This window comes from Neophocaena asiaeorientalis, unplaced genomic scaffold (assembly GCF_003031525.2).
Source record: "Neophocaena asiaeorientalis asiaeorientalis breed wild unplaced genomic scaffold, Neophocaena_asiaeorientalis_V1.1 scaffold264, whole genome shotgun sequence".
NCBI classification, from domain to species: domain Eukaryota; kingdom Metazoa; phylum Chordata; class Mammalia; order Artiodactyla; family Phocoenidae; genus Neophocaena; species Neophocaena asiaeorientalis.
This window is the reverse complement of record NW_020185332.1, coordinates 6,972,345-6,985,015: the sequence shown is the minus strand read 5'-3', so window position 1 is coordinate 6,985,015 and position 12,671 is coordinate 6,972,345. Positions and strand designations below refer to the sequence as shown.

The 12,671-nt window shown below is 44.3% G+C and overlaps 1 protein-coding gene across 1 annotated transcript in view; it reads left to right on the top strand.

The window, feature by feature from the left end:
• GCNT3 (glucosaminyl (N-acetyl) transferase 3, mucin type) overlaps positions 1-10,407 on the top strand; it is a 33,914-nt gene extending 23,507 nt beyond the window's left edge. The window contains exons 2-3 of the mRNA XM_024735299.1: positions 6,893-7,061; positions 8,585-10,407. Of these exons, the coding sequence (XP_024591067.1) occupies positions 8,636-9,958 (1,323 nt within the window). The 5' untranslated portion in view covers positions 6,893-7,061; positions 8,585-8,635 and the 3' untranslated portion in view covers positions 9,959-10,407. The remainder of the gene's footprint in view (positions 1-6,892; positions 7,062-8,584) is intronic.
• The last annotated feature ends 2,264 nt before the right edge of the window (positions 10,408-12,671 follow it).

The window sequence follows — 12,671 nt, the reverse complement described above, 5'->3', positions numbered from 1 at the left end:
GGATACAGAATATAGTTCCCTTTGCTATACAGTAGGACCTTGTTGGTTATCTATTTTATATATAGTTGTTTGTATCTGCTAATCCCAAACTCCTAATTTATCTCTCCCCCACCCCGTTTGCCCTTTGGTAACCATAAGTTTGTTTTCTATGTCTGTGAGTCTGTTTCTGTTTTGTAAATAAGTTCACTTGTACCATATTGTAGATTCCACATATAAGTGATATATAGTGTTTGTCTTTCTCTTTCTGACTGACTACACTTAGTGTGATAATCTCTAGGTCCATCCATGTTGCTGCAAATGGCATTATTTCATCCTTTCTTTATGGCTGAGTAGTACTCCATTGTATAAATATATACCACATCTTCTTTATCCATTCTTCTGTCAATGGACATTTAGGTTGCTTCCATGTCTTGGCTATTGTAAATAGTGGAAGGCATTATTTTGTTTTGCTTCCTAAGATGATTCTAAAATAGGTTTTTTTTTTAAATTAAAAAATATACAATACCTGTGCATTCTAGAAACTGATAAGACAAAAAAAAGGAAACGGAAAACCAGTAGCAATCACACAACCCAGAATACCGTGCTTAATATTTTAGTGCATTCCTTTCCAGACTTTTTCCTGAAATGTGTTTTTAAATAAGACACAAACAGTGGTGGTGGTGGTGGTATGGGGATGGGAGAAGTGGTGGTAGAGAGAACAGGAATTAGAGCTCCTGTTCTGTACTCTGCAGGCATCAGACTAACTTCTTTTTACTTCCCTGAAACCTATGCCTTTTTCATACCTATGTTTCTAAATGTCCCTGAATTAGGAAACAGCTTCTGTATGGGTTAAGAATTTGTGACTCATGTAAGAGACCTGAAAAAGTAGTGGCTGTATAAGGCAGAAATTTGTTTCTTTCTCATATAAATGAAACCCAGAAGTAGGCAGTCTAGAACTGGTGAAGTGGCTGTATGGTATGACTATCTTTCAGCTCATGACTTCCTTTCTCATTGTTGCCTCCAGGTCCTAGATAGCTGCTGGAGCTCCAACCATTACATCTGCATTCATGATAGTAAAAGAAGGAAGGGAAGAAGGGCTTAGCCTCTCGCTTTTAAGGAGCTTTCCCAGAAGTCCCCTTTTATACTTTTAATTGTAATTTTATTTATGATTTCTTCATAGTCAAATCTATTTCTTTTTTGTTTATAATTTTCAGGTTTTGGTATAATAGTAAAAATATCTTCCCAACCTAGTATCATTAAAGTATTCTGTACATTTTCTGGAATTTTAGAACTGTTTTTTTCTCTTTAGTTTTAATCTGAAATTTATTTATGTTTATAGAGTGGGGTAGAGATCTAACATTCTTTTTCCAAATGGCTGCTGTAAAGGGACATTTTCTTTAACCCACAATATCTGTTCCTCTTGTAGCCATTAGCCAAGATCCTTCCCTAGACAGTACAAGAGGCACCCAGACAAATTCTTAATCTTTTTTTTCTAGGTTTCATTCAGACCTACACTAATTTGCTCACACTTGTATTGCTAACCATTCCCTTTTGAGTTTTAACCTCTGGACCTCCATTGTATCCAACACACGTCCTTTTTTGCACTCATACATGGCATTATAATCCATGTTCAAACATTTCACCCACACAGGAGTGTGAGCACCTTGAGAGTAGGGACTGTCTTAATCCACTTGGTATTTTTAACATTGAAAATTTAGCAGCTTCCTCAATCAATGTTAAACTGACTGAACGAATGAAAGAGTGTCATGTTACATGCCATTTGTTACTAGTTCCCTTTAAAAGGTTACTTTATAATGACTCAGTAGGAGGTACCTTAATCTCTTAGTTAAATCTCATTTTTGGGACGTTACTTCTGAGGAAGTTTCCTCAACAAAATTAATCCCATTAATGCTGTTTGGACTTCAGTTGGTTTCAACTCTGTGGCATTGTATTTTTGTGGACAATTGGAGGGTACCTCCATACATCAATTCCAGTAACTATTAGTAAGCCAGGGTTTCAAGACTCCAGTACTTAGAGGACCTCTCAGGGACCCTGGGGAAGCTGTTCATTCAAGAAACATTCCTGGTGCATCTGTCACTTGGAAGTTCTCATGCTAGCTGCTCTAAGGAGGCAGAGCTGAGTTAGAAATGGCCTTTGCCCTTGGGATCAGGACACCACAATGAGGATGAGTGAGGTTTTTTTTTGTGTGTGTGTGGTACGTGGGCCTCTCACTGCTGTGGCCTCTCCCGTTGCGGAGCACAGGCTCCGGACGCGCAGGCTCAGCGGCCATGGCTCACGGGCCCAGTTGCTCCGCGGCATGTGGGATCTTCCCAGACCGGGGCACGAACCCGTGTCCCCTGCGTCGGCAGGCGGACTCTCAACCACTGAGCCACCAGGGAAGCCCAAGGATGAGTGAGTTTTGATGAGTTCATGGGGCGGGGGTGGCATAGAAAAAGCCTAGCCGTGGCTGCCCCTCGGTCTGCGTGGCTGCCCCTCTTCCTGCTGAGAAGCAGGAACCCTGGTCTTGGTAGAAATCAGAGCATCACCCAAAGGTGGGGCATGGGGAGTAAGGAAAGGTGGCCTCCTTTATAATTTAGCAAATGATTCACCTTGGAAACATGAGGAGCAGGGAGGAACAAGTTGGATTATTTCACCCAAGGAGATTGTTTTCTTCTCTACTCTCAAAAGTTTCCTCTGCATTCAGCAAATAAGTACTTATTGAGTTCTGTGGGCTGTTTTTTTTTTTTCTTTTCTTTTTTTTCTTGAATCTCTTTTTTCCTTCACTGTAGGTGGAGTGTGTCCAGGGGGAGGGAGAGCTTTGGGTGCATAGAGGGAGTGGAGGTCTGGGTGGGACTGGAGAGTGCCCCCAGCCAGCCAGCCAGCAAATCTCAGCTGACCCTGAGCTGTGTCCTACATCCCTGATTGGAGACAAAGATGATCATACTGAGTCTTTGAACCACTTCTCTGTGGCTAGAGATCATAGCCCATCTTCTCCAAGAGCTTACTGATACAGAACATTGAATAAGGTTAGGGCTCAAGGTACCCGCACCCCATCTTCTTCAGTACCTTTTGTCTCTTTCAGACTCCAGCTCCACCCATCTGGTAACAAATGAACTTGGCTTGCTTCTCTCTTTCTATTTCCTGCCTCTCCTAGTCATGGCCTCTTCTCCTTAGCCAGTCAGTGGGGCTCCCCTTGCTCTCCGTGACCACATGCAACCTTTCTCTTCTGCGCAGCCTTAGAATTCTGCCAACACCTACTGTGCTGGGTGCTGAGAGAGAATGAATATGATTTCCAGGAGATTGTAGTCTAATAAGAGGACAAAACAGACACATACTAGAGATAAACACCACCACGATGAAATAAGTAAAAGGGTGCATTTGCCAGTTTGTAAACTCAGCTTAAAATGGTCGGATCCCAGGCTTCCCTGGTGGCGCAGTGGTTGAGAGTCCGCCTGCCGATGCAGGGGACACGGGTTCATGCCCTGGTCCGGGAAGATCCCACGTGCCGCGTAGCGGCTGGGCCCGTGAGCCGTGGCCGCTGAGCCTGCGCGTCCAGAGCCTGTGCTCCGCAACGGGAGAGGCCACAACAGAGAGAGGCCCGCGTACCGCAAAAAAAAAAAAAAGATAACACATATGGGAGACTTAAAACCTGGCATATGCAGGCCCTGGGTGAAGGTTACTGTTAAGTAGTCTCCAGTACCAGCCGACAGAGGCCATTTTGCTCACAGAATAGCTCAAGGAGGGTACAAATAGTGTTCTTTAATTCTGGATCAAGGGAAGGTATTGATGCTGGTGATGTGGGTAGATCAGGGAAGAGACCTGGAATTGTTCCCTTCTCTGTGCTCTGGAAAGAGGCTCAGTTTAAGTGGTCAGTGTTAGCAGTGCAGAGGGGAGAGGTGAGCTGCAGCTGACCCCAGGGAAGTGCAAGAGAGGAAACAGAATAGCTGGAGAGAGGCACAGGAAGATCAGGAGCCAGGTAACCCGCAGAGATCACAAAGCAGCAGATTCCACACCTTAACTCCATGCTGACCATAAAGAGAAGGTGGGGACCAGGCAAGTTTCAAGGTCTAGGAGCCCAGACCTAAGGAATGAATCCCTTCATAGGGGTTTCTTTTAGCCCTGCTGAGGCCCAACAGAGCCAGGTGAGCCTGGGGGCAAATGTGTCCAAGGGTCCAGGATTACATGAAGATACTTACAAGTCCCAAGCACTGAAAATGATGAGAGCACTCAGCTCCCTCAAGTACTGAGAATAAAAGCAACATTAAACCCGATAATAAGTATAAGCCTAACACAGTCCAGAGTTCCCACAATGACTACTGCTATGGTGTCATTTCTGAAATAGCAGACTTTTCCTGCTCAGACACCTCAATCCTTTTCTCCTAATCATGAGTTTAGTCTGATTACTGGGCAGATAGTTTTGCCTCCTTCTGCTATTTTGAACTGTAAATCCCTGTATGTCTGTGAAATGGTCTAAGCGTTCCAATAATGGGGAGACTAAGCCAGGCTCATCAGGGTGGATCTGAAAGAATCCAGTGGAGTTTGGTGTTAACTTCGATGGAGGTACAGGGGAACCTGCAGTCCCAACAAGAGCGTCAGAGGAAGGCCCTGGGAAGGCAGCAGGGATCCGACCTTTTTTTTTTTTTTTGCGGTACGCGGACCTTTCACTGTTGTGGCCTCTCCCGTTGCGGAGCACAGGCTCCGGACGCGCAGGCCCAGCGGCCACGGCTCACGGGCCCAGCCGCTACGCGGCACGTGGGATCTTCCCGGACCGGGGCACGAACCTGTGTCCCCTGCATCGGCAGGCGGACTCTCAACCACTGCGCCACGAGGGAAGCCCCAATATGTGTTATCCTGTTTAATCTTCACAGCAATCCTATAAAATAGCTATTTAGTATTAGCCCCAGTTATACCAAGGAAATCACTGAAGCACGGAGGGATTACAGAATTTTCCCATGGTCACACAGCTAGAAAGTAGCAGGGCCAGGATTCAGACCTAGCTCTCTCCTGCCAAAGCCCAGGTGTGCCCATAACTACTAGCCACTTGGTGTTACTCATACGTAGATTATCTTAACAAAATATATCCACAATTTGTTAATGTTACATTAGCATATATTTAGCAAATAAAAGTGGATACCTGTTTTGGTTACCTTAAAAATCAAATATTTTCTCTCTATTGAGAGATTCTTTGATTTTTTTTATGGGAAAGAAGGTGGGACTTTGAGGTGGCCATCAGAGACGTAAGATATAAACAAATTGGAAAGATTTTGCTAGATTCCGATACTGGAGCAAGTGTTGATCCTTTAATCGTTTTTGCCCCGGAGTGACCAAAGCTGACAGAAGACAGAGCCGGTGGAGCGGGGTCAATAAAAGAGCGGGCGCACATGACTCCATATGGCTCCGTGCCATTGGTCTGTGTTCATCTACAGTCAGAAACAGGCGGAGGAGGTCCAAAAAAAGAAAAGACCTAAATTCCCGGTGCTTTATTGCGGGCTGCATAAACAATTCTTGCAGGAGGAAGGCAACGCTAACTCATCTTCGTTATTAAGCTGTTGTCTTCAGATGAAGCCTGCCCTCCTGGACTCAGCTTTGTGGTGCTGGATGAGGGAAGTCTGCAAATCACGTTTGTGCTTTGCCAGCTGCCCCTTATTAGGGTCTGCCAATAGGGGGCGTTGGAGGAAGACAGACTGGAGGCGGGACTTCCTGTTGGCGTCGAACATATTTCCTGCTTCTGTGAGCGTCACTATGTCAACACCCTTTTCCTTCGCAGTTGTGTGATTCCTTTATGTAGCTGCCCTGAACCTAGTTTACAGTAACGGAGCACAGAGACAGCAGGCTCCTCAGGAGATGTCTGGATCTCAGCCTAGGAGACCCTCCTCTGAGCTCAGAGACCCCAGCACCAACCAGAGGTCTGAGTTTCTGCTTGTTGGCATCCCCTTACCAAATTCTCAATAATCCCCCAATATTTTCCTCTTTCTTCCAGCCTAGGGGTGGTAGCTACTTCCAGCAATTGTTACTTCCTTAATAATTTAGCATCATCTACCCCTCCCCCTGCTTTCCGTTGTCTACTTAACTTGATACCTGGTTAAGTTCTTTATGTGAAATTATTAAATTTGTTATTTCAAATATTTGGCCAGGAATGCTGCATATTTGGAGGGGTGCTTTGGGGGTGATGGGGAAAGGCAAACAGTGGCAAACAATGGCAGCAGTTTTGAAGAAGTAAGTTTTCACACTGTATTGCCAAAACCACCCATGGGGCTCTCACTGAAGTCCAACCACCCTTAGTTTTAGCCTTGTTCAGACTGCCAGGAACCCTAGACTCACAGACATTAGTGACGGAGATCTACAGTCTGGAGCCCCGAGGATATTTCTCCAACTTACAAATTATTAACAGTAATGGAAAGACAGGCAAATGAATTTTTTTTTTGAGTAGTTGCCATGGAAGAGCAAAGTCTGTTTTTCACTGACTTTTCCTTTAAAGTAAAAGAACAAAAGAAATAATCCTTGAAGGTCATTTTTATTGCCTCACTCTTCAGTGAAATTCAGGGAGTATTCAGGGAACATAAGAGGAGAGATATTTGAACTCCAGGCCAAAAGAAGATAGGGGCATACCTGTGTGTTTCCATGGTTCCTTGTTAAGGGGAAAAAAAGCTTTCAAGTTCTTGTATGAGTACTGAAAAGTTTTTATGAATGGTTTTGTGGCAGGAGAACATGAGTACAAACTGGGCTATTCTGGATGAAATAGCTGCTTGCCTGCTCACGCATTGCCAGCATGTTTTTCCTACTTGCTCACCTCCCTGAATGACTTGTTCTTGAGAATATACTCCTGAATGATATATCTGAGCTGGCTCTCTTATCTGAGAGCAGGAAGCTAGAAGGTGAGTGACAGAGCCACCTGCTACTCTTTACTTTGCAGAGATTAAGGAGTCTGACACAGTTTCTTGGACATCCTGTGAATGTTGGAAAATATATTTTGGAGAGGCTGAAAAAAGAAGAGACATGGTGTTCACATTTGCTTCCATGGAACCCAACAGCTCTTCCCTTGGGAAAAAGATCTTCCCTAAATAGGAAAGAAGCTATTAAAGGTGAGAGTTTTCTTTACTTTTCATTTTTTCATCCTCTTAGATTCCCATAAGTTATTACTAAAGAGGATACAGTCTTATGCTTTGAACAAGATTACGATAAGGGAAAAGAATTATTGCTGGAAGGATATGTCACACTTTGTTCCTCTTTTTCTCCTTTTGGGGATTTTTTTTTCCCCTATACTATCTGGTTTTCTTTGTTGGTACTAAGTACCCTTAGTGATTCAGATATACATACTTTTTCATATTCTTTTCCATTATGGTTTATCACAGGATATTGAATATAGTTCCCTGTGCTATATAGTAGGACTTTGTTGTTTATCTGTTTTTTACATAGTAGTTTTAAGTACCCTGTATTATATTTAAAAGGTAGCTGTGGTTTGGAGGAACAAGTATTAGGCTTACAGACACGCCCCCCCCAAAAAAAAATTGGGGGAAGAGGGAGCATGGAAGAGTCCCAGATTTGCTTCCTATAATGTATATGACATTTGGCATGTTATTTTGCTTCCGTTTTCCTCTCTATAAAAGAGGCCTAATATCACTATGTTTTAGGCATGTTGTGAAGATTCAATGGGAAAATGTAAAGAAATTTCTGGCTCAAAGAAAGTTCTCATTAAATATTGCATATGCATAGCTTTGTGTGTCTCTGTGTGGATATATTTTAAATTTGGATAGACTGAGAGTTATCTGTATGAATGATTACAATGTATTTTTGGAATTACATCCAATTTTTTGTACTTGTTTAAGAACATTTTCTTTAAAGCGTGGCTAGATGCCACATCTAACCAATGAATTATATGTGGTGAAAGCATCCTAAAATGTAAACTGCCAAATAAGAGCAAGAACTGTACTTTTTTTTTTTTTTTTTTTTTTTTTTTTGCGGTACGCGGGCCTCTCACTGTTGTGGCCTCTCCCGTTGCGGAGCACAGGCTCCGGACGCGCAGACTCAGCGGCCATGGCTCACGGGCCCAGCCGCTTCGCGGCATGTGGGATCTTCCCGGACCGGGGCACGCACCTGTGTCCCCTGAATCGGCAGGCGGACTCAACCACTGCGCCACCAGGGAAGCCCTACTTTATCTTTTAAAAGGATATTTCTAGAACTGAAGCTGAGAGTTTGAATTTCATGGATTTTCTCTCTAGACCGATCAGAAATTCTATCCCCCAGTTAAGAGCTATGTTAGAAACAGGGTGGTAAGGTTTGGGGGGAAGAAGGAAAAATGAAGGGTGGGGAGTTCTCTTATTAATTACACCTCTACAGCAACAGGTACTCAGCTCTGCTTCCCTTTCTCTCTCCTGAGGTGGAGGTGGACCCAGATCCTGATTCCAATGCCAGCATGATCAGCTGGTTTGTAGTGTCAGGCTCTAGACCTCCATCAGTGAGCTGGGTGTATGAAGTTCCTGGGCAGGACTTAGGATATTTGTGTAGAGAAGAAACCTATTTTTGCCATCACTGCGGAGTTGAACTTGATTTTCCTTGAGCATGTTCCAGGTTAGTTTGTAACTGAAGGCATTTTGTTCTGTCCAAGGATTTCATCCTCCTCCTTCCCTGTGCCCAAACTCTACCGATCTCCCATTCCATGAAGATGATTGGGTGGAAGAAGAAACTCTGCAGGGGGCATCACCTGTGGGCCGTGGGCTGCTATATGCTGCTGGCCATTGTTGCTCTGAGACTTTCTCTCAGGTTAAAATGTGACATAGATTTCCTGGATCTGGAATCCAGGGACTTTCAAAGCCAGCGCTGTAGGGACATCTTGTACAAGTCCCTGAAGCTGCCAGCAAAGAGATCCATCAACTGTTCTGGGGTCACCCGAGGGGACCAGGAAGCAGTGGTCAAGGCTCTCCTGGACAATCTGGAGGTCAAGAAGAAGCGGGAGCCTTTCACAGACACCGATTACCTCAACATGACCAGAGATTGTGAGCAGTTTAAGTCCCAAAGGAAGTTCATACAGTTCCCACTGAGCAAAGAAGAGTTAGACTTCCCCATCGCATACTCTGTGGTGGTCCATGAGAAGATTGAAAACTTTGAACGGCTGCTGCGAGCTGTGTATGCCCCTCAGAACATATACTGCGTCCATGTGGATGAGAAGTCCCCAGAAACTTTCAAAGAGGCAGTCAAGGCCATTGTTTCCTGCTTCCCAAATGTCTTCATGGCCAGTAAGTTGGTCCGGGTGGTTTACGCCTCCTGGTCCAGGGTGCAGGCTGACCTGAACTGTATGGAAGACTTGCTCCGGAGCTCGGTGCCATGGAAATACTTACTGAATACATGTGGGACAGATTTTCCTATAAAGACCAATGCTGAGATGGTCCTGGCCCTCAAGATGTTGAATGGGAAGAACAGTATGGAGTCCGAGATACCTACTGAGTACAAAAAGTCTCGCTGGAAATACCACTATGAGGTGACAGACACATTGCACCTAACCAGCAAGATGAAGGACCCTCCCCCTGATAACTTACCTGTGTTCACAGGGAATGCCTATTTTGTGGCTTCTCGGGCCTTTGTCCAACATGTCTTAGAGAACCCCAAATCCCAACGACTGATTGAATGGGTAAAAGACACCTACAGCCCCGATGAACACCTCTGGGCCACCCTTCAGCGTGCACCGTGGATGCCTGGCTCTGTCCCCTACCACCCCAAGTTTCACATCTCAGACATGACCGCCATTGCCAGGCTGGTCAAATGGCAGTTCCATGAGGGAGACATCAGTATGGGGGCACCTTATGCACCTTGCTCTGGAATCCACCAGCGGGCTATCTGCATTTATGGGGCTGGGGACCTGCACTGGATTCTTCAGAGTCATCACCTCTTGGCGAACAAGTTTGACCCAAAGGTGGATGATAACGTTCTGCAGTGCTTAGAAGAGTATTTACGTTATAAGGCCATCTATGGGACTGCACTCTGAGACACACCGTGAGAGGATTGCTACCCAAGGGGCAGGAACATGTACAAACGTGCCCAGAACATGCTGGGACAGTGTGGGGTGGGAGACCAGGGCGCTGGAATCCGTGGCATCTCCCTGGGTCAGGGGGCGGCTCTCGGAGTGTGATGAGTAGATTTGTTGCCTTGCAAATCGCTGCTCTGGGTGAACACTGTTGTGTCCTCACCTCACCTCCAATAGCTTCTCCACTGACTTTCCCACCGAGTTGGGAATAAGAACCAGCTCTCTGCATGAATAAGGGAGGGAAGTGTGGCAGGAGACCCTGGATTTTAGTTCAATTCTTGGTATTGGCTTTTTCACTCTTTGGAGATGCCATTCCTAATAATTCTAGGCTTGGTAGTAGGGAGGGGACTTTGAGGGAAAAAAGGCCTTGTATTTTGTACTACTAGCTTAAAAATAAAGAGCTTCTGATTCACATCCCTGACTCTACTCTTTGTCTAGTAAGCCAGAGATAAGATAAAACTCTGAGACGTTTTCTCATAACTACTGGTGACATTTAAAATCCCTGGTGGCTACCAAGGGAATCCCCATTGTTCCGGAATGATCATGGCAAGCTGTATAAATGGCAGATGCAAAAGAATATAGAGGAACACAGCTGATTCTTTCATTATTGAAAGCCCTCCTCATTTTGTTAACATCGCCAGATTCATGACTTTTCTGTAAGGGAAAAGGCAGGGTGATTTAACCAATATGACCCTCCATATCCTTATGGGGAAATTACAGCACTAATTTTGCAAGCTTCACAACCAAAGCTTAACGTTCCATGAGAAAGATGGTAGTTGCCATTAAGTAAGGTCACTGTATAATTTATTGTCAAAACTGGAACACATTTTACTTGGGGGTGGGTGGGTGCTGTAGTATTAATAATTATGTTAGATAACAAGAATAAACTAGGTCTGGTTATTCTATCTTTATGCGTCTTGAGTCTAAACTCTTATTTAAGTATGTGAATGGAATGGTCATTGTTCATAGTTCTGTGGCTTATACATTTCCATGTGGGGAAACAGTTGTGTGTGTGTGTGTGTGTACATGTGTTCTCTGCCCCACACTTCCATCCACCTGCCTAACAAATGTTACGTGGCGAAATAGTTTCCTTTCTAAAGCTTCAGAGATAATTGTCAGGTAATCGGAAGGCAATTAGCTGTTAGTTATATTCTTCTGTGATGGGAAAAGGATACCTCATAAACAGATAAGCATATCTTTTATATGGTAGAGCTGGTCTTCTGCATACAATCTGCTCTGCAAAAGTGATCTATATACCAGTTAATTTGTGTACTTTGAATGATGTTCCCATTAATATGTCGTGATGTCATTAGTGTGTTTCTTCTTTTCTGATCTTGATTCAGTTAATCGAGTGTTCTCTCACAACCAACTTTCCCTGCAACCCATGTACTCTGACATAGCTATCACTGTGTCTGACACAGTGAATTTTCTAAGTTAGTGATTGCTTTTTGTAAGATTGTACTCCTTTGGTAATGGGCATCGCCACCACCAACTTACCTGCACTGTCACACTGAGTCCTCTTCACTTTGCTCTCAGCCCCATCATGGGGATGACTAATGAATAGCTGGATGCTCCACAGATGAGCCCTGTAAGGTCTGTCCCTAGCAGTGGTGGTTGTGAACCTCTCCACCTGCTAGCCTTTGTGACTGTCCTTGGTCCTCCTCTGAGAGGGCTGCAAGGGGGAAGAAAAGTTTCCGAGTGCATGTGTTCTGAGAAAACAACGTGGGTTTTTGGCTTCATAGTCAACTTCCTCTTTAAATTATCACGTGAAATAAATGAGGTTTTATATAAATACGTTAAAAAGATTAAAATGTGAACTTGTCATTTTGGGGGAGCAAGTTGCTGGAATTCTCCAAGCATGGAAATTTCCTCTAGAAATACATTCAAAGGTGAATAGGAAGTGCTCTTTATTTAATAAAAAACCTAAGGTCTTCTTATCAGAAGGGTCAAATTTCTCCCTTATTTGGTGAGTGTATTTTAGAAACCGTACAATTAAACCGACACATCTGTTGATTTTTCCTTCCCTCTGAGTCGTATCTGTTTCTATACCCATTCTCTGGAAAGGAAAAATCTCATTAAAGAATTGAGCAACTATGTTTATATTCTCAAGGTTTGAATTTCCTCTTTATTTTTGATTTGTGGCCTGTTGGTAAGTGATTTTTTTTAATTTTAATTTCGACTGTGTTGGGTCTTAGTTGCGGCACACAGGATCATTCATTGTGGTGTGCAGGCTCTTTGTCGAGGTGTGCGGGCTTTTTTCTAGTTGTGGCGTGCGGGTTTTCTCTTCTCTAGTTGTGGCACACAGGCTCCGGGGTGCATGGGCTCTGTAGTTGTGGTGTGCGGGTTCCAGAGTGCGTGGGCTCTGTAGTTTGCTGCACGCAGGCTCTCCAGTTGAGGCGCGCGAGCTCAGTAGTTGTGGCACGCCGGCCTAGCTGCCTCACGGCATGTGGGATCCTAGTTCCCGGACCAGGGATTGAACCCGCATCCCCTGCATTGCAAGGTGGATTCTTTACCACTGGACCACCAGGGAAGTCCCGATAAGTGTTGTTTTAATAACTATAGTTTTTGTTGCACACTCTGCCTATTGTAATCTTTGCTCTTTTCTTGACTGAGCGAAAAGTTAAGAAAGGAAGAACAGACAGTTAACCCTGTCTGGCAACAGAAGATATAATTT